This window comes from Rhineura floridana, chromosome 21, assembly GCF_030035675.1.
Source record: "Rhineura floridana isolate rRhiFlo1 chromosome 21, rRhiFlo1.hap2, whole genome shotgun sequence".
In the NCBI taxonomy this organism is placed as follows: Eukaryota; Metazoa; Chordata; class Lepidosauria; order Squamata; family Rhineuridae; genus Rhineura; species Rhineura floridana.
The window spans coordinates 10213629-10236063 of NC_084500.1; the positions used below are offsets into that span (position 1 = coordinate 10213629).

Consider the following 22435-nt stretch of genomic DNA (forward strand, 5'->3'; position numbering starts at 1 on the left):
TTAACCCAGTATCATGAGTACCTAGTAGAAGGGGTTGTATCAATGGCCTTTGAGGTCATTTCACCCTCTGCAATACTGTGTGCACTTACCTAGGAGTAAACCTCACTGAAGTCAGTGGGACGTCTCATATGTATCGGATTATGCTGAAAGTCACTCAACCTAAAACTCAGAGAACAATTTTGGTTTCACATTCAGAATCTAACTAATCTCCATCTTTGTAATCAAAAGGGGAATTTTCCTCAGGTCAGATTGGTTAGTAACTGTAGAGTTGCGGTATCAAGGCTCTGGCTTTGCTGACTTACCAAAACCACCTAAGCTAAATAGCTGTATTAAAAGAGCATGCATTTTGAGAGTTCCAAACAGCCAATTGTAAAATTGGGCCAACAGACCAGGAAGAAGGTGTGCACGTGTGTAGATTCATCTTTTTATTCGAGAATATTGATTACAAATCAATGTACAGGCACTGAAGCAGCATATATCATTCCCATGGAATATGGGTGCCTGCAGAAGAAGTTTTAATCAAGCAGGAAGAGGAAGGTGTATAATTCTTCCCAAAAGGAGCCCAGAGCATACAAGTCATGTACTACACCCAATCTTAGCCAACAGAGATTCCTGCAGGGGGAGATATTATCTGCATGCAGTCCACTGGGGGGGGGGGAGAATCCTGTTTCAGCCTAAGGGCCACATTCCCTTCTGGGCAACCTTCCGAGGGCCACATGACAGTGGTGGGCGGTGCCAGAGGCAAAATCAGGGGGAGGAGAGTAACAAGTGTGCAATTTACCTTTGTACCAGTGGTGGATGGTGCCCATTGGGACTGGTGGGGTGGAAGTCAGGATGGCCAACTGTAGGAGGAGCCAGAGCCAATGGCAGGCGGACCCAACTCAGTCAGGCTTTCCCCTTATCCTTCTTCCTGCTAAGTTCAACAAAGGAAACACTGAAAATAAGGAACAGGATGAAGATGGCAAGCAATCCCACCTCCTAGACTGGTTGTAAGTAAGGACATAGGCAGGCCAGGCAGAAGATAGTCAGGTGGGGGCTCCCTGAGGGCAGACTGAGCTTGGATCAGGCTCCGCTGCTAGGCTAGTTTCTGCATACGCTCACGTACCCCTCTCTTACTCCTCCAAGGAAGATGCATTCTTACCATTGAAGGACATATTCCAGCCAGGCAAAAACACTCAGAGTGCGTAGCAGGGCCAGTGAAGGGTTTGGCCTGAGGAGGGCAAGGGCAGCCTGGGAGAGCTATGAGGGCCAGATAGAGAGGCCTGGAGGGCCAGACTTGGCTCTGGAGCACAAGGTTCCCCACCCCTGGCCTAAATAATCTGGGACCACAAGACTTGCCCTCCAGCTGCCATCAACTAAGCCAAGGAGGGCCCACCAAAGACCAGCCCACAAAACCCAGAACTAGGCCCACTGTAATGAAAACCCCTATTGGAGGGAATCCAGCGCCCCTTTGCATTTCCGCTTAGCCAGGTTGATGGTATTTAGAATCTGGACCTATTTCCCTGTGCATGTTTACTGTTGGGAAAGTGTGTTTAGGATAAAGTTTTTTTAATACAAGAATGTGGTGTGCAGCGGCTGACCTCTGGTGAGGAACTGCAAAACTGCAGCCTCTCAGCAAAGAACCTTCTCTTGGGAACCGCTGACCACTGCCCCATGTGGGGAACCATAGAACTACAACCTCTCTGGAAAGAAGTTTCTGGATCTTGCCTGAGTCCACCCACTCAGGCTAGCCATTGGCTCCCCCTGGACAGGAAGGAGTGCAAGAGGGCTTCCTGTCTCATCTGTGCTTTACTTGAGCAATAATTATGTGATTCTGCAGGTTGTTTTGTCCTGATTATGGGTTTGTTTGCCAGTTAGGGTTGCCAGGTTCAGGGCCTGAGGGTTGCAAGGACACCTGCACTTGGCTGACTCTCTCTTCTCCTCAAGATACAGGATCAGTCTCAGGCCATGGACCTGGCAACCCTATTGCCAGTCCTGGTTTGTCCTCTAATCCCAATGGCTCTTCAGTCCCGACTCCCAGTTCCTGGCATGTTCCAGATTCCTGCCTTCCTGCAGTCCAGCTCTCACAGGGAGGTAGATTCCATCTTCAAAGAGGCATCCACACATGCAAGCTTTATCTAAAAGCTTTAGTTATCTGCTTTATGCAGATCTAGCTGATGAAGGCTGCAATCACACTGATGCTTGCTTGGAAGTAAGAATCATTGAACTATATGAGAACTTGCTTTGAAGCAACAGAGGCTGGTCCGTTAGGTTGAATGGGACACTGTTCTACTAACCTCAGTCTGAATTTAGACAGCCCCCATCCACCTGCCTTCTTGCTTAGATCCGGTCCAGGGGGTGACACTCGCTACCACCCTCCTCCTCCTCAGTTTCAGTGTTGCCTTTGTAGTATGCAACAATGAGAAGGACAAAACTAGAACTGGTTGGCTCAGTTTCCACCTAATGTTTGGGCTCCCTCCCTTCTGCCTGACCAGTCTCAATGGAGCCCACCTGTCTGGGATTGTGCTGTTAATTCTGGAATTACTTGTAGCCTTTACAAGTATTACCCAGATCTTGTCAGATAGGAGGCTTCTTCCCTCTTTCCCATTTTGCTGCTTGCTTTCAGCTGTGTTCTTTTTCTTTTTGTTTAAGAACCTCACTTTTAGCTGGCTGCCTTTTTCTTCTGCCTGACGAAATCTTCTGTGTCACTCAAAAGCTTACATCTGCCTCTGTTGCTCCAATAAAAGAATACTCTGCACAAGATCAACAACCTGTTTTCTTTACTTTTTATTTAAATATGTATACAGTTCACAAATATTTATATTTTTGTAGCCAGGGTCTTTCATCACAGCAGCCAATGGGCTCCAGTTTGAGATGGTGGGATGATGTGGATTTTTTTTTTTTTTGGCAAAAGGTTAGGATGCAAAGAGCGAGTGGCAGAAGTGCCGCTCTTTCCCCAAGTCCCTATGGCAGTGCAGGCAGCTCATCGATCCACTTCTGTTCCCTCTAGGCACAGACTGTTGACTGTGTTGCGATGGAGACCCTGTCCCTGGAGCACCAGATCCAAAGCGTGCAAAGACACATTGCCTTCCTGAAGAAGGAGCAGATGGAACTCCTCCGTGATTTGCACTTGGAGATCCTGCGCTTACAGAAGCACTGCACAGGTAAGCTAACTGGGTTGTAGGGCAGTGTGGAGAACCGATGGCCTACCAGATGTTGTTCATCTCCCATTGCCATCATTCTTGACCACTGGCCACTCTGGTTGGGGCTGATGGGAGATGGACTCCAGTTGTCATCAACTCCAGATATAGACCCAATAGCTTCTGAGAAGGATAGTCATTTAAGAGTTGGTCTGGTGTTGGAGGAGTTCTTTGCAGATATGATGAACCATGAAAAAGACAAATAATTGAGTGTTAGAACAAATTAAACCAGAACTATCATTAGAAGCTAAAACGATGAAACTGAGGTTATCATACTTTGGACACATCATGGGAAGACATGATTCACTAGAAAAGACAATAATGCTGGGAAAAACAGAAGGGAGTAGAAGAAGAGGAAGGCCAAACAAGAGATGGATTGACTCCATAAAGGAAGCCACAGACCTGAACTTACAAGATCTGAACAGGGTGGTTTATAACAGATGCTATTGGAGGTAGCTGATTCATAGGGTCACTGCCATAAATCGTAATTGACTTGAAGGCAGATAACAACAACAGCCATGACTTTAGGAGATTATAGAATCTGCTGCCTGGTAAAGATTTTAAGGATGCCAGAGTAAGTTCTCCAATTGGTTTCCTTCTGGGAATACGCTTTGAATAAAAAGAGGGAGGCTTCTCCACAGCACAGTTTTACAAACACGTTTGGAATTGCAACTAGGCTGGTTGTGTACTCCGTAGAAATTTGATTTCAGTGCAATTTGATTTCAGTGCAATTCAGTGTTTTAGCCTGGATTGGGAAAAGAAAAAAACAGTATGTGAGTGTGAGCACTTTGTTAATCTGACAATCCTTTCCCTAACAAGCGACTGGAGGATGGGTGGGGAGAGGCTAAAGTGCATTGTGTGTTATACGCCATCATTAAAATCCTGTGTCTGTCTGTAATCTCCTCCTCTCCAAAGAGGATTAATTTCAGCACCACTTGGTCTCCTAGCCACATGCATCAGTGTTAACTGACCTCATTTGTATCTGTTGTGGCGCATGGGGACAATTGCACGTCCAACCTGCTTGCAGAGATCTATTGTGAAGAGACAAAGGAAGCAGTGGAATTAACATTCAGTTTTCTCAATTGCTGCTCAGATTCCAGAGGTGTAAAACTGAAAGTACATTCCAGAATTAAAAGACTGGTAAAAGAGCCTGGGGGAAACAACATAATGGAGTACTTAATTTGCCTTAAGTCACTCTCAAATGGGGGGGCTGGGGGCCGAGATATCTACAACGCAGGGTGCAAAGTTCCAAGGGTGGGTGTGCCTTCATCTTCCATCACCTCAGGTATACCCCATTCTAATGACAGTGTGAGATTATTCTCTTGGTCCACCCATTCCCACATGCGAACATGCATAATTGTATGCAAGACTCTCTGCCTACATCTATGGGACAGAACCTTGGATCTGAAGTCACAGAAAGTAGGGCAAGTTTAGAAGGGGAGATCTGTTTTGGATGCTTCCAGATACCTGATTCTCGTGTTACTGCCATGTAAGAATAAAAATGTACTTGTTGTGGAGTTTTGAATGGCCTTTAAGCCAAGCTATGAGCCGTTGTGGCACTAAGCAAGGCTAGAAAGGCATGGACCTTCATCAGGAGTTGTCCAGTAGCAGAAAGTGGTGTTCTGTATCAGGCAGAATGAGGATCTAGGACAGTAGTCATCAACCTTTCTAGACCTCTGAACACATCCGCAAACTGGAAAAACAGTAGGGGGCACCATGCATGTGCTGCAGCTACACATGTGCCCTGCAACCACTCACACACACGCATGCATACTCACTTCCCTCCCTCGCTGCCAGCATTTAGGCTTGGGAAAAAATGCTTGTGCTTATTTTACAAGCCTATTGGGGAGGGGGAGTGATCTTTCTGGATCTTCTGTGGCTGGGAAGGCAGGAGTTAACTTTCCCAAGCCCAATTTCACTGGGAGAGGACTAGGAGGGACAGAACCCCGTGGGCACCAGGGATGACTTCTGTGGGTGGGTGTTGGGTCCACAGGGACCACATGATATAGGAGCACTCCTGAGAAAGGAATATGCACGTCTGGCTTCCCTAAGTGGCCTGTCTACTTCTTAGAAGTGCTGCTCAAGTTAATGGGCACTCAGATTGGAGCTTTGTTATTATACAACCACGAGAATGACTCTATACTATAGCCAGCATGGATTTTTTGCATTCCGCAATGTTAAATTGAAAATACCCCTTATGCCATACTACTGCTTCCCATAAGCACATTTCAAAACAAAACCTTACAAATCTTATAGTCCTGAACCCAGAAACGCTTGCTTAACCCTCTACGTTTTCGTGGCAATACACACAACAGTCAGAGAGAATTGAGAGTTCAAAGTATAAAACAAGAGCATGGATGCTCAGAGGCACATGCTACCAAATTCTTCCAAGCTACACAGGAACTGGATTAGACTGTGAAAGACCAACCCACGTTGTGTTTGCATTTTGACAACTTTGTAGAACGGTACAATATCTCAGAGAGGAGGTCAGGTCTCCTGCTCCCCTGATGCATTCACTATAGCTGCTCAATTTCTCTGCTTTTTAAAGTTTGATAGAAATATCTGTTGGCCATAGGTATGTTCTTAAACCACAAGGGTTTTTTGCCTATTAGTGAATATATAGAAGGAGTAAGCTAAATCAAGAGCAAATGGTTGCCCTCCACTATCCTCTTTGCTTTGCCCCAGTTTCATTTGTAAACCTTAGATTCTCTCTCTCTCTCTCTCTCACGCACGCACGCACACACACACACACGCACGATGCAAGAGATATATCACTTGGACTATGCTGCAAAATAAAACTGCTCTGTTTTCCCCTTACTTCAGGAGTTCTGCCCACCTGCATTTTCTTTTTATGGAACCACCAAACGACATATTTGTGTTTTGGGGACAGAATCATACCAAGAAAGCAGGGTTTTGTGTCCTCAGTTTAAAAAAAAAAGCCATCTACCTCAAATGTATAAACCTGTCAGGATCTCAATGTCTTCAAAACAGCAAATGTGCCACCTCCATGCCAGCCCTGATTTAGCTTAGTCCTTCTCTTCTAGCTCCAATTTCAGTGTGCTTAAGTCTTTCCCTCCCAGCGCTTTCCTTTGTTAAAACACACATTTCTTTTACCACCTACCCCTGGATAAACAAAGAGCAAAAGCCTATCCATGGCTCAATTGATAATTGCTGAAGCAACATCTTCTGCCTTTCCTTGGGAGGTCTCCTAGGACTTGAAGCTACTTTCTGCTGGACAATAATGTATGAATTCCCTAGGTGCTGCCTAGGTCCTGAAGAGGCTCTCCTTGCCTGTTACCTTGAGCACCACTTATAAGAAGTAGACTAGCCACTTGCTCTTTTGCTTGCTCTGCCATTGTGCAAGTTATGGATGCATTTTTATGTGCAGGAAACAGGCCTACTCATCTGCCATTCATCTGCTAACCTGGGTGGGAAACAGCATTGTAGCTAAGGTTGACCATGGTTGACCATGCTCTGAGCTCCTTGTAGGAAAAGAGGGATGCAAATAAAATTCATCAGAGAACTGAAGTGGACTCAAGAAGGGAAATGGACTCAACTGAAATTAGCATTAGTATTAGTAGTCCTATCAATTTGATTTCTTAGGGCTTTAAACGTTAATGTAAGCACCTTGAAATGGCCCTGGAAACAAACTGGCAACCGATGCAGCTGTTTTAAAATGAGGTATATAAGTTCTGTATGGAACCCCAACCAGTAATCTGGCTGCTGCATTTTGGACCAGTTCAAGTTTCTGAGCCATTTTCAAGGGCAGCCCCACATAGAGCACATTGCAGTAATCCAATCTGGAAGTTACCAGAGCATGGAATGGAGTGGCCAAGTCATCTCTGACATGGCAATTGAAACGGTTTCCTACAGAGCTTATTGTGCCACCGTCATTTTTAAAGATTGCATCACTGGTTATGTACAGTGTCATCACTGAGGTGCTCCCTGCATCCTCAGAGTAGGCTGAGTGGGAGAAGAAGGTCAGTCGAGGAAGCATCCACTCAGCCTTTTCATCTCAGCACCCAGAATGTGAATGCTAATTCTCATTCCTTGGGGCACCATCCTGGACTTTTATCATCCTTGGTGGAAAGGATGACCATTAATATGGGAGGCAGTGAGCCATGTGCAGCAGCTTTTTAAAGGATATATTCATACTACATTCAGGGGTTAAAAGTATATAGTACAGCACATCATATCCCTTGCATCTGGATCCCAAGAAGGGTTCAGATTTGAATGAATCACAGGTTGCCCCACTCAGTGGAGAAGTCCTTAGCACCCCTTTCTTCACTTTCCTCACCTGAAATTGTGGTCCTCCCATCATCCTAAGACTCCAGAAATGAATCCCCTATCATTATCCTGCTGCACAGCCACGCAGGAGCATGTGACACCTCTTCTGTTTTTTAAGAAAGGGTGGGCAGAGCAACTGAAAGATCAAGCCCTGCCAGCCTTTTCAATGCTTCAGATAGCTCCATTCTTACAGCTCAGTGTGCTCAGAGCTATCCATGGTCCTGATTGCTACTCACAGGCATGTGCTGTGACTAAGTCAGTAGTGAACTGACTTGCCTTGACCTGATACGACATACCTGGACTTGTCTCAACTTGACTTACTTTGACTAGACCTGCTTGACTGGATCTGAATGATGCCTTCAGTTTGAATCTTCCTGCCTTGGCCAGTCTCTTCCTTCGGCAGGTCCTTTCTGCATTACTGCAAATGGAAGAATCTCACATTTGGGTGAAGTCCCTCATGAACAAACTTCTTGCATGTGGAAAGCTACCATGCCCAAAAGACAGCTAGTTTACAATCCTTTTCTTTGGCACACTGGCTTTTCCCTTTTTAAAAAATATATGGGGATCAACATGTGACTGCATGTAGACCAAAGTGATCTCGTTCCCCGGTTCACAGGAGCTTTTCATTGAGGCTTAGGCCTATAAGGGAGCTGCTACTTCAGCGGTGATATGGCTCAGACAGGGAGTTTGTCTGGGAGCTGGAGGCTTGCCTTCCTCCTGGCTGTCACCCAGGCCTTGATCCAGGCAGGTGCTTAAAGAGGATTCCCCATTCCTCCATGTAGCCTCCTGTACAGCTAGTTAGTTACTTGTCCCTGAGGTTCCAGCCTGCCTTGCCTACTCTGTTCCTGTGGCTCTGCAAGTGACGAAGGAACATCAGAGAGCCAGCCAGAACCCAGGCAGCTGGTGTGGAGATCTCCAGTCCTGGGCCAGGGAAGTATAGATCTGACAGCTCCTTGGGTTGTATTGAGATCTGCTGGGGGGTAGGGATGGGTGAGAATTTCAATTCAGTTTGCATTTCAAGCAGAATTTATCAAATTCGTAATTTCTGAAACAATATGAGAAGCGAAACACAGCCATCCTTCAAAATTCACATTTATTAGAATTTTGGGACGCAGTTCGCCAACTAAATAATATTTACAAAAATGCACATATTAGGGGAAAGTGTGCGCAAGAATGAATACATGACTGAGAATAACATGCAAAAAGGCCTGAAATGATGAGAAATGGCTTGCAGAAATGTGTCCCTTTGTCAAAACTGCCTACAAAGATGTGTTTATTGGGAGAAATTCGCACTAAAATGGTGGAGGATTTTCATGAGGATTTTTTTAAAAAATATATCGCAGATCGCTGTAGAAATGTAGAGGACTGAATTTAACATTGGAAAAATGAGAGACCCGAAACAGACAGATCTTTCCATCCCTACTGGGGGGTGGAGCCCTGCTCTCCCTGTTCTTTCACTGAGGAGACCCTGAGCTCCAAGGCCAGGCAAGGCTGAAAGCCCTGTAGCTTATTCTACATAAGGGGTGCTGAAGCCCTTTTCCAGCCTGAGAGTGTCCTTACCTTCTAGGAAGTCTTCTGGGGCCACTTGCCAGTGGTGGGCAAAAGCAGGCGAAGCAACAAATGTGAATTTACAGTCCTGGAAGCAAGAAGCATCATCAGACACATTCCAGGCAGGCAAACCAAACAGCCGAGGAGGGAGCAAAGCAAGCCCAGTGAGGGCTGTAGCTGGGGAGGGGGTGCACCCTGAGGAAAACGTCCCAAGGGCCAGGTAGAGAGGTCTGGGGGGCCACATTCAGCCTCCAGCCCTGAGAGTCCCTATTCCTGTTTCCACATATTTGAATCCTTTCTGTTGCCCGATAAATGAACAAACTCTCCAGCCCTTTGTCCTCCCAACATTTTTAGTAGCAGATTTTACAGGAAGATAAACGCCGTTCAATGACTCGTGCCAGGGTTGTTATTGGAATGCATCTGACACATGCAAGGCACCGTTTGTCTCCCATCTGGCCTCAGTTCTGGCAGAAAATACATGTTCCAGTTTCCCTCGCCCCGTCCTTTCGGTAGTCTCGGGAAGACAAGTCAGGAATGGTGAAAATGAACTTGGGCCAACTGATGTTGTGAGCAACGGAGGCATGGCAGTCTCCTGCAAAGGGATCGCGGTGACCTTGTTTTCCCCAGTGGGAAAGCCGGTATCAAAACCTCAGCGGATACACACAGTTTGGCTTCTGGATCGATAATGAAATACTACGGATCCGTCAACACAAAAGAAGGAGGAGGGGGCGCTGATCCAGCTGCTGGGAGCACAAAAGAGCAGCCCATGTTAGAGAAGGGCAGGGAGGGACAAATCTGTCCAGTCTGGTTCTTTCCAAGTCTCATTTTTCCAGTCTGAAATTTGGTCCTCCACGTTTCCACAGGAATTTGTGATTTTTTTTAAAAAAAATCCACATTGAAATTGTCAGCTTTTTTCCTGTGAATTTCTCCTAATGAATACATTTTTGTATGCGGTTGTGACTGATGTAGACAATTGTTCCAAGCAATTTTGCCTCTTGTAATGCATTGCTATGTTATGTTATTTTCAATTATTTATATGTGTGTGTGTGTGCGTGAGCGCACAATATATGCATTTTTGTACACATTTGCTGGAGAACTGCGTCAAAAATTTGGAAGAGGGCAGATGTTGAAGGATAGATGTGCTTTGGTTTGCAAAGTGCAAATTAGGTAATTTCTCATGAAAGCACAAACAAAATCGTTGAGGCTCATCTATTAGGGTGAATGAGGCATTATCCCACCAGCCTCAGTCTGTCCTCAGCCAGCCCCCAGCTGCCTGCCTTCTTACTTACATCCAGTCCAGAGCATTGCACGGGCTCTCCACTTCCTCCTCCTCCTCAGTCTCAGTGATGCCCTTGTAGAATTCATCCGGGAGGAAGATGAGGGCAAAACTAGAATTAGGGGGCTCTGCCTATCATTGCTTCTGGCTCCTCCTGCAGTTTGGGCTCCCTGCTTTCTGCCCCACCAGTTCCAATGGGCACCAGCCGCCACTGCCATTGCCACATTCAGAAGTGCAGGGTCCCTTCATGATAGTCATGCCATGTCCCCTCACAGCCACGCTCCCTCGCTCATTCATTTGCTCTCCATTATCATCTCCACACTCCTCAGGTCTTCCCATGTGCAACTTCTCCCACAACAACGGATGTCCCTAGGAGCCAATCAGCATGAAAAGGGAGTGTGTTGGCTGCTGAGAAAAGTCTTCTCAGTGGCTGACTCACCTCCTTTCATTCTAATTGGCTCCAATCTGCAGGAAAGGACAAGGAAGCATGTTAGAAGACTCTTCTCAGTGGCCAACACACTCCCCTTTCATGCTGACTGGTTCATAGAATGCTAGAGTCATAGGGACTCTGCTCCCAAAAAGGTAAAGGGTCTAAGACCCCCTGAGACCTTGGACCACTACACCCTTGACCACTGTCTTGCACAGTACCTCCTTAGCTACTGAGAAGACATCTAACCAAGGGAAGGCTAGCAAAATTAACATTAGAGTTCTTACTTTAGACAAGAGGCAGCTGGGAGTTAAAATAGACATGCTGAACCCCTGTGGGATGTGTCTTAGTCCTTTCTCTCTTTCTCCTTCCCTGCAACCCCTATTTCCTATAATCCTCACTGCTACAACAACAAAACATAATTTCCAGCACCTGCTAGGGAGGAAGAAGGGATGCTTTTTAAAGAAACTGTTGTTGCAGCATTTAGGTTGTTATATGCTAAGGCCTGCGACTGTTTGCTTGGAACAATCACATGCCCAGGAAAGGAACAGGGAGAGTCTCTAGCAATCCATGCACAACATCCTTTTCATGGATGTGCTCTTTAAGTGCAGCCCTTACATAATGCACTTGTCATTTGCTCCAGGGCTTCTCAAGCCAAATCCTTTGAATTGGCCCTCAGTGGGGCCACATCCATTGAAAGTTCTATGGTACCACATTAAACAGTCATGGCTTCCCCCAAAGAATCCTGGGAACCATAGTTTGTCACGAGTGCTGAGAGTTAGGAGACCCTCTATTCCCCTCACAGAGCTACAATTCCCAGAGAGGTTTAACAGAATCTCTCTTCCCAGAGAACTTTGGGAACTGTAGCTCTGTAAGGGGAATCAAGGTCTCCTAACAACTCTCAGCACCCTTAACAACTATAGTTCCCGGGATTCTCGGAGGGGGGAATCTATGACTGTTAAAATGGTATAATGCTGCTTTTAAATGTGTGGTGCGGATGTGGTTATAGTCTAACCACCTCATAAGCCAACCTATACTCTGGACAAGAGGCTACTGTAAGGACAGAATATGGAGAAACCGATTGGTTCCCAATCGGAAAAGGTGTGAGACGGGTGTATTTTATCACCCGATTTGTTTACACTATATGCAGAACATATACGGAAAGTGGGATTGGACTTCCGGGAAGGGTGAGACTTCCGGGAAGGGTGACTTCGCTTGTGCCTGCTTTTGAGACGGGCTCCCGCCTCAGAAGAAGCTTATTCAGATATAAATCAGTCAGAACATTTTTTTTTTTGACTGATGAAATTTCCCCCGGGCAGGGAGAAACGTAGAGATCAACCTCAAAAGCCTGTTTTTGTTGGGAGGACTGGATTTCATTAATTTATGAGAAAAGGTCCAGCCAGCAATGCCGGATGGACTTCCGAACAAGCTCTATCTAATTAATGCGATACGTTTATCTTTTCTTCAAAGAGAAAACGGACTAACAGGCAAGCACTCTTCTTTCTATTTTTTTTTTTACTTGGTTTAAATTGTTGCAGCAAAAAGAGATTTGTCAAATGAATCAGCTTTAAAGAACTTCTGGGTGAGCTATAACTCTTCTCTGTTATTCACGAAATTAACAGCTTATCTCTGTTTCTATTGCAAAAAGCTGTCCTGGAAGTGCATTCTAAAGATATAAACAGAAGAGGGATTTCTATTCCGAGGAGAAAAAAATAAAAAATATGAACTTTGGAACATTATATTGTCTGGGACTATTCTCTTTTTGGTCTATTTTATTTTGACAAATCTGCTTCTTCACGATGCCACTAACTGTTTTGATGCTGGGAACTAAATTTGTTTTGTATTCTTGAACATAGAGAGATAAGGCAGGCTGCTCTGTTTATACTGTGATGTCATCAAGCCTGGAATATTAACCCAATTGTTGCTGAAATAAGAAGTGGTTCTTCTTTATTTTTGTTTTGTTTTGTTTTCGTGGTTTTAAAAAATGGCAATCAAGAAAGTGGCTGAGAATCTGGAAGTAATTATGTTTCAGAAAATAATGGATGAGATTGAGATAACGAAACAAACCCTGCGACAGGGCAGTAAGGAGCTGAAAATTGAACTGAGCAAAATGACGCAGGAGCTTAAAGAAATAGGGGATCCTGTGAGAGAGGAGAATGAGATCAGAGATGAGAAAAGAAAAAATAAAGGGAAGATACAAGCCCTGGAGATTGGAACAAATGTGGAATTGGAAAAAGATCTGGAGTTTATGGATATTAGAAATAAAATCTACTGTTTGGAATTTAACGTTATCTCTGAAGAAATTAATGAAGATATTAGAGATAAAGTTATCAATGGCTTGGATAATTTTCTGGACTGGAATGACGTGATGGAGCTTGATATAGAGAAAATCTATGGAATTAACTGCAGCCATGTGACAATGGAAAAACTCTCAAGAGATGAGCCAGTGCATTTTGTAAAAAAGAAGAACAGAGATATGACTTTACAACAATATTTCAGCAACTTATTCAGAATCGATGGCAAGAAAATATTTGGGATAGAGGAAATTCCCATCAGACTCTTATTATATGACTATGGCTATGACAGCAAGATTATTATGGAATACTGATAATGGAAGATTGGACACTGAAATTACTGGACTTAACAGGACTATTGAAGATGGAAGATGGAATTAATATGGATAATGGAATAATGGCTATTGAAATTATTGGACTTAACAGATTTGATGAGATGGATTAATCGATATGTTTATTTGGAGAAAAATTGATAGATATATTTCTTAAAGAATTGAAACCTCTCTTTGATTTTTTGTGGAAAGAATAAAGTAATGTCTATGAGATTTGATGATTAATTAAGATAACTACTGGAGGAAAGTGATTTTATAATATAATTTAAGAGACAGGATTGTTATATATTGTAGACCTATAACTGATCTGCGACAAATGGGAAGTCAACATTTTATTTTTTTGTTTAATCATTTTTGTTTTGTTTTTTGTCTTTGAATGTTTTATGATTTTGTTTTGTTTGTTTTATGAAAATTTGAATAAAAATTATTGTAAAAAAAGAGGAAAGCGGGATTGGACCAAGATGAAGGAGGTGTGAAAATTGGAGGGAGAAATATCAGCAATTTAAGATATGCAGACGATACCATCCTCTTAGCAGAAACCAGTAATGATTTGAAATGAATGCTGATGAAAGTTAAAGAAGAAAGCACAAAAGCAGGACTACAGCTGAACGTCAGAAAGACTAAAGTAATGACAACAGAAGATTTATGTAACTTTAAAGCTGACAATGAGGACACTGAACATCTCAGTGGTGGCCCCCAAATTATGGAATGATCTTCCTGATGAGGTGCGCTTGGCACCATCACTGTTATCTTTTCGGTGCCAGGTCAAGACTTTCCTCTTCTCCCAGGCATTTTAGCATGTGTTTTTTAAATTGTTTTATATTTTTAAATTGTGTTTAAAAGATGTGTTTTAAATTTGTATATCTGTTTTTGGTGTTTTTAGTTGCTGTAAACCGCCCAGAGAGCTTCGGCTATGGGGCAGTATACAAATACAATCAATCAATCAATCAATTGAACTTGTCAAGGATTATCAATACCTCGGCACAGTCATTAACCAAAATGGAGACAATAGTCAAGAAATCAGAAGAAGGCTAGGACTGGGTAGGGCAGCTATGAGAGAACTAGAAAAGGTCCTCAAATGCAAAGATGTATCACTGAACACCAATGTCAGGATCATTCAGACCATGGTATTCCCGATCTCTGTGTATGGATGTGAAAGTTGGACAGTAAAAAAAGCAGATAAGAGAAAAATCAACTCATTTGAAATGTGGTGTTGGAGGAGAGCTTTGCGCATACCATGGACTGTGAAAAAGACAAATAATGGGGTGTTAGAACAAATTAAACCAGAACTATGACTAGAAGCTAAAATGATGAAACTGAGGTTATCATACTTTGGACACATCATGAGAAGACATGATTCGCTAGAAAAGACCATAATGCTGGGAAAACAGAAGGAAGTAGAAAAAGAGGAAGGCCAAACAAGAGATGGCTTGATTCCATAAAGGAAGCCACAGACCTGAACTTACAAGATCTGAACAGGGTGGTTCATGACAGATGCTCTTGGAGGTCACTGATTCAGAGGGTCACCATAAGTCGTAATTGACTTGAAGGCACATAACAACAACAACTGGAAAAACCCACGGCCACCCGCCAGATCTGGTTTAAGCGCAGGGGAATTGTTAGTGGATGGCCTGCAGGGTGGAGGCAAGCCTCAGGCCTCAGATCCCCCTCTGCCCCCTCACTTTTTAAAACTTTAACAAAATTACTTCACTGCCGCTCTGAAAGTCGCTCTAAATTTGCAGCTAAATTAAATTTGTCTAAATTGGGATATGCAAATTTGTGTCCTGGGCCATCACCCCAAGTCTTTTGAAGACCAGTTGTGTAAACAAGCCCTTACTCAATCCAAGCTTCCTCCTGTGAATTCTAGGAGACAGCTGAATTTCCTGCAGGGACTTGAGACGGATGGGGGAGAACTCTCATTTGATTTGCCTTTAAAAGGGACCTTACTAAATTTGCACTTTCCAAAAAAAAAGTGAACTGAAACAGAGCCATGCTTCGAAATTCACCCTTCTCTGGATATTGCAGTGCAGTTGTTCAGCCAAGTAATGTGTATAAAAATGCATGTGCTGTGGTAAAATCTGTATAGAATTATACAGTAGTGAAAATAACATACAAAAATGCATTGTATTAAGGGAAATATAGATATTAGGGAAAATGTGCTTTGCAAAAATATGTATATTGGGCAAAATCTCATACAAAAATGTGTATATTAGGAGAAATTCATTCTGAATTGCTGATGGATTTTCATTTATAAAAATGATTGCAAACAGATGTGGAAATGAACTGAATTTCAGACTGGAAAAATGGAAAACTGAAAGTAAGCAAAACTGACAGATTCATCCATTGCTACTGGAGACACTTTGCAATGTCAGCTGCAGAAAGGAGACAGTGTGTGGGTGTTGCAGCGACATCTAGCACAGGTGGGGAACATCTGTGGCACTGCAGAGGTTGTTGGACTCCAACTCCCATGAACCTCAGCCAGCATGGCCAGTGGTCAGGGATGATGGGACTTCTTGTCCAACAACATTTGTCTAACGCGGTGCCCAAGCATAGAAGATCAGAGGCAGCATGAAAGCTGATTAAAAGACAATGATGGACTATTAACTGTTCTTTTTTTTTTCTTGGCCTCCTTATTTTTCTGAGTGCCGTTCCCCAGCTTACCTCCCCTGTTGTTCTTAATTTGATGGCAGCCTGTTAATTATCTTGGAGACATGAAAAACCACTGTATATATATAAAAAAGACTGAGGAACAAACATAGTTGCAACATCATGAGAGATCTATGATCTGCACTGGTTTGTGGGTCTTGTTAAACCAGCTATGTCCAGACTAGGTATGGGCAAATCTGTCGATTTTTTTATTCACTCCATTTCTCATTTTTCCCCATTTTAAATTCAGTTCTCCACATTTCTTCAGCAATTTGCTCATTTATTTTGTTTTAAAAAGTCCTTATGAAAATTATTTAGCATTTTATCATTTATTTGATTGATTGATTGATTGATTGATTGATTGATTGATTGATTGATTGATATCCCACCCTTCCTCCCAGTAGTAGCATTTAAAAACATCTTTTTTAAAAAAGAGTTTAAAAACATATAAGAAGCAATTCCAACAGACGCAAACTGGGGTAATGTCTCTACTTAAAAGGCTTAATGTGAATTTCTCCTAATGAACATACTTTTGTATGCAGTTTTGCCAAATATACATGTTTTCATAAGCAATTTCCCCTAATCTAGTCCATTTTTGTATATTGTTTGCATGAATATATGCATTTGTATGTGCACTTTTCCCATTATATGCATTTTTTGTACGCCTTCTTTGGCTGGAGAACATTTCCAAGGTTGGCTGTATTTCAGTTTGCAGGTCGTTTTGGAAAGTGCTAATTGAATAAGGTCACCTTTATATGCGAACTGAATAGAATTTCTCCCCCATACCTTGTCCAAACTTAACAATGGGGGAGAAATTCAAATCGGCTCCCATCCAACCTTTCCAAACTGGGGACAGAATAGGGACAATTACCTAGGACAGGTCAAAGAAAATTGGAACAATCCCTGGTGCACAGAGACCGTTGGGACATGTGGTTTTGGCTGTCCTTTGCTCTTGCTTATGCAACAGAGGGGGAAATGTGCAAAAAAAAGCAGCAGCAAATGTGCTTGAATTGCAATCAGTAGTGTAGTGGCAAATCCAGAAGTGCAGGGTCCCTTCATGATAGTCACACCACCCCCTCTCACAGCCACACACCCTTTCCCACTTTCCCTCATGTCCCTTGCTCTCCATGTTGTCTCTGAGTCCAGACATCTCTAGGAGCCAATCAGCATGAAGGGGGAGGCGAGTGTTAGCTACTGAGGCTTCTCGGTGGCTGACTCACCTCCTTTGAGTCTGATTGGCTCCAAACAGCACAAAAAGACAAGGACTCTTCTCAGTTGCTAACATGCTCCCTTTTCATGCTGATTGGCTAATACATAGGGACCTGGCAGGGACCCTGAACCCAAAAAAATAACAGGTCTGCGACCCTTCACAACCCCAGACGACTGCACCACTGATCGCAGGATGAACTTGCAACTTGATTTATACAGGTCAAATGATTCCATGCTTTTTAGTGCATGATGTAGAATACTCATTCTTTTTTGTTTTGTTTCGATTGTTTAACACACAGTGCAAACTCTGAATACCACCCTGTTTCCCTGTTGAGAGAAGACCCAGACTGTAACAGATCAATCCAACAACACCCTGCCCCCATACACAGAGATAGATAATGCTTCTGTAGCCCAAGGCTAGGAGAAAAATACAAATCTTGGATTGTTTGTTTTTTCATGGTCATTTTCCCCTCACTTAGACACATTTGTCCCTTCAAAGGACCTTAATGTCAGCGCAAATCACTGGTGTTTGTTTTAAACGGTAATAAATGGAAATGCAGCAAGACATTAGCTGTTTCATGTGGAACACGTTATGCCCCCAGGGGATCACAATTTTCCTTGTGCATATTAGAGCTGTTGTGCACTGGGCCTCCAATCCAATTTGGAGCCTGATCCTGTGCTTCAGAGCAGCCCCAGTTGGACCCCAGGTTCTGGGCCCCAAACAGATCAGGGGCCTTGCACAGTCATACAGTCAAGAGGGGGAGGGTGAAGGCTATGTGCCTCTCCTTCTCCCCACTCCCAAGCATGCATCTCCTTACCTCTCCTCATTGCCAGACCGCCCACCCCCTCTTAACAGCCCCAGATCACTCTGGGTGGTTGCAATCTGATCTGGGGGCGCCTCAACCTGATCCAGCCAAATCCCAGGTTGATCTAAATCTGATTCGGTTCAGGATCCAAGATTCAGCCAGATCCAGTGCACAGCCCTGGTATCTATCAAGATGTTGGGGCTGCGCCAGGATGATTGCAGATATAAGGGAGGCTAGGAAGTCTTATAATGAGTCAAGCCATTGTAACATCCAGCGCTGTGCTGTGCAGCCCTCAAAGATCAGCTGATGGTCGGGGCTTTTCCCCCAGCCATACCTGTCATCAGATAGGACATCTGGTGTAGGGCAAGTGGGTATGGCGTTGCCGAATGGGCCAGCCCATTGAGCCTAATTTTTGATCCTCCGGAACATGCTGGGGATTGAACCTAGGCCTTCTACATGCCATTTCACAATGAACATGCGATGCCATATCTGACTAGGTTTTACTCAGAGTAAACCCATTGAAATTGATGGACACAGTCATGTCCGTTGTTTTCACTGCATCTGCTCTGAGTCAGACTAGCGTTGGCGACAACCAACAATGTCTTACATTGAGTCAGAAGGGTGGGCCGTAGCTCAGCGGCAGAGCACCTGCTTTACATGCAGAAGGCAACAGGTTCAATCCCCAACAGCATCTCCAGGGAGGGCTGGGAAAAGACTCCCTGCCTGAAACCCAGGAGAGCCACTGCCAGTCAGAGTAGACAGTACTGAGCTAGATGGACCAATGGTCTGACTCAGTATGAGGCAGCTTCCTCGGTTCCTATTGAGCCCTGACCATTGGTCCATCCTAACTTAGTTTGACAGTCACACCATGCCTCCTCACAGCCACGCCCCCTTCTAAGATTGTACAACCTTCTAAGTTTGTACAACAAAATGGGCTTTCTGTCTCTTACTTTGGAGGTCTGTTGGGTGGTGAATGCAGGATGAGGGTATGTCTCTTTGAGGTTCACCAAGAAGGCAGCAATGATAGCTTCCAGAAGACTCTTCCCTGTGGCTCACACACTCCCCTTTCATGGTGATTGGTCTATAGGATGCTGGAGACAAAGGGACCCTGCTGGGACCTTGCTCCTGAAAAAGTAAAGGTTCTAAGACCCCCCCAAGACCCTGCACGACTACACCCTTGCTTCCCACCAAAGGGCCACAGGTTCCCCAATGCTTGGAATATCATCAGAAGCCTCACTACCAGTGGTGGCTGGTGTCCACGGGGGACTGGTAGGGCAGACAGGAGGGAGCCCAATAGTAGATGAAGCCAAAGTGAATGATGGCAGAGCCAACACATTCTAGTTCCCCCTTTATTGCTGCTGTGTTGATTAGATCCTTGTTAATGCCTTCCCCCACAATAACAGATGTCCCTAGCAGCCAATCAGCATGAAAAGGCAGAGTGTTAGCTACTGAAAAGAGTTTTCTTAGTGGCTGACTCACCTCCTTTCACTCTGATTGGCTCCAATCAGCAACAAACGACAAGGAAGCATGCTAGAAGACTCTTCTCAGTGGCTCACACACTCCCCTCTCATGAGGATTGGTCCATAGGATGCTGGAGACAAAGGGATCCTGCTCCCAAAAAAGTAGGGGGTCTACAATCCTGCACAACCCTGATCAGCTACAATCCTTCAGGGCAGCCCTTCCATGAGACCAAGTGAGGCCATTATTTCTGGTGACAAATTAAGGCTGCACATTTACATTAGAGTAAGCTGAGTAAGGGCTCATTCACAAGGGAGCTCAACTTCGCAATAAAGATGCAGCTTTTGCCATGGCGATAGATTTCCAAGGTTCACACTTCCTACCTTCAAATCTGCTGTTTTCCTTTCACACAAGTAGGCGTTCCTCTGGAAAGATTTAGTATCTTTGTTTCCTTGTGGCCCTGCCCCTAATTTTATATGCTTACTCCCTGGGAGTGCTGATATTGCTAATGGGGAAAGGGAGGGGTTTTTCATCCGTTTCATTGTTTATTGTCAATTCCATGCCTCTGGGCTTAGCCTGGGGGTACAATTGGCATGAAACTGTATGAGACTGAATAGGGGGGAAGTGAGTGAAAGGCAGGTTTTGTGGGTGGGAGAAAGGAGCTGGTGATGGGGCATAAGAGAGCCCGCCCACTAAAAAAAACATTGAGGCAAAGCACCTACACGGAGGAGCACAGCGAGCCTGAGACAGTTTTTCCTTTCCTTTTCACATTAAAAGTAGATTGGTTTGATATTGTGTGATAGCTGCTGATTGCCTGCAACATCTTGTGAACCATGCAAATTAAATGGGGATGCAAGTAGCACCAGTCTCACAGTAAGTCACCGTGTGAACCAGACCTCAGTCTCATTGAACACAGCAGGACTTGCTTCTGAGTCTTATGCACGTCTTGCACCTTTAGGGTGCAATTAAAGGGCGTGAAAATTGTATATCGTTTATTGTTGTTGATTGTACTGCCAGAATAGAATGCTGAGGGCCATTTGGATTTCCCTGGAAATTTGACTGGATATGTAGCCTTGTGCAGAGAAACTGGATTCCGAGTCTCTAGGAGTGCATTGGGGTGGAGTTTTTTCTGCCAAGTGGAGTGGTGTATGCCTTTATAGTGCAACCACTTCCGGGACTGGCCTGATTTTACAAGACTGGAGAAAAGGAGAGGGGGGGGAAGAGAGAGAGAGAGAGAGAGAGAGACCGAGTGTTCTCCCAGCATGCATTTCTGTCCCTCTTCTGGGCCCACATCAGCTTCTCGGAGTCATTCAGGCCAATACAGCTTGCAAATACAGAGCTGGCTTTTGATTCTGATTTTGGAAACTAGCTATGTGAAATCCAAGGTTCTGGGGGTGTGAGAGCAGATTTAGGAGGGCAATGTTTTGGTCTCATCACCCAAAATTGGACTTGGCTGTTAAAATGGTTTCGCATTGACCTTTTTTTGAAAAATCTACATACTGTGGAGATGTAGAGGGTGCATTCAGAGGGAACACTCATTATATTCTATTTGGGTGTTCTAGTGACTTATATGTAAGTTAACATGTGGGGGATGGGGACGAAATTTGGATTTGTTTGCATTTGGATGAGAAGCTACTTACTTTGTTTCTTCTCCAGCCAATACACGGACCGAAGGACAGCCTTCCTTTGAAATCCGCCCATCTCCAAATTTTGCAATGCGTTTCTCCATCCAATAAGTGTGTACAAATATGCATATATAATAGGACAAACTGAGCATAAAAATGCATATGTTAGTACAAATAAAATGCAAATGTGCATAATAGGCAAAATTGCTTGGGAAAGTGTGTACATGAGTCAAAATGGCTTACAAGCATGGGTTTATTAGGATGAATTCACACTGAAATGTGCATGAATTTTCATGTTGTTTTTTTTAATGCAAATTGGTGCTTCGGAGGAAGCCATGAATGTTAAAATTGGTATCATAGTGCTTTAAATGTAAGGTGCAGATGTGGCCTGTATCACAGGAGAAGCATTTAATTTCCTGACATCTGCAGCATAGCCAGTCTCAAGAATCTACTGAGGTGTAGTGGTTCAGGATCTCAGGGGGTCTTAGACCCTTTACTTTTTTGGGAGCAGGGTCCATATGCTTCCAGCGTCCTATGAACCAGTCAGCATGAAAGGGGAGTGTGTTGGCCACTGAGAAGAGTCTTCTAACATGCTTCCTTCTCCTTTCCTGTTGATTGGAGCCAATCAGAGTGAAAAGAGATGAGTCAGCCATTGAGAAGACACTTCTCAGTAGCTAACACACTCCCCTTTCATGCTGATTGGCTCCTAGGGACATCTGTTGTTGTGGGAGAAGTTGCATGAGGAGTGTGAAGATGATAATGGAGAGCAAGCCAGTGAGTGAGGGGGTGTGACTGTGAGGGGATGTGGCATGACTATCATTCACTTCTGAATTTGTCACTACACTACCGCTGAAGATGGTAATCACACTTGCCTGGCTGATCAAAATCTTCAAGATACAGGCTTACCCCGCTTAACGTCGCTTCACTTAACGTCGCCTCGCTATAACGTACATGCTCCATATGCCTGTATTTCTCCAGAAACACAGCTAGCAAACCACTTACAGGGTTAGGGTTAGGGAGAGGCACGGCAGTGCAGCAGCAGAGGCTTTAGCACTTGGGGGTGGAAATAGACACGATCACGCCACCGCAAATCAGCTGGGAGCCGCGATCGCGATCAGCTGAGAGGTGAGGCAGCGCAGCAGCAGAGGCTTTAGCGCGTGGCTTTGAGGCTCCACATGAAGGAGAGGGGAAAAAAGTTTTAAAAGGTAGTGCTTCACTTTAAGGACATTTTCGGTTTACGTACTCACTCTGGTTCCATTGAGTATGTTAATGCGAGGTATTACTGTACATTCTTCCTAGGACACTTCAGCATTCCATTACCCCATATGGTCACCCATCTCTTGTAGCT

At 44.2% G+C, this 22435-nt stretch overlaps 1 protein-coding gene and 1 long non-coding RNA gene across 3 annotated transcripts in view; one reads left to right on the forward strand and one right to left on the reverse strand.

The window, feature by feature from the left end:
• CCDC92B (coiled-coil domain containing 92B) overlaps positions 1 to 22435 on the forward strand; it is a 49026-nt gene that overhangs the window by 8917 nt on the left and 17674 nt on the right. The window contains exon 2 of one of the 2 annotated variants that reach the window (XM_061604674.1): positions 2990 to 3143. In XM_061604674.1, coding sequence (XP_061460658.1) covers positions 3014 to 3143 — 130 coding nt within the window. In that variant the 5' untranslated portion in view covers positions 2990 to 3013. Of the gene's footprint in view, positions 1 to 2989; positions 3144 to 19573; positions 19698 to 22435 lie in introns of those variants that run through there. The other variant, XM_061604675.1, reaches the window with a different exon arrangement.
• Positions 2816 to 9104, reverse strand: LOC133374144 (uncharacterized). The gene is made up of 4 exons (XR_009759823.1): positions 9027 to 9104; positions 7788 to 7884; positions 4151 to 4210; positions 2816 to 3348 (listed from the first exon to the last, which is right to left on the reverse strand). It is a non-coding gene; the product is annotated as an uncharacterized LOC133374144 (long non-coding RNA).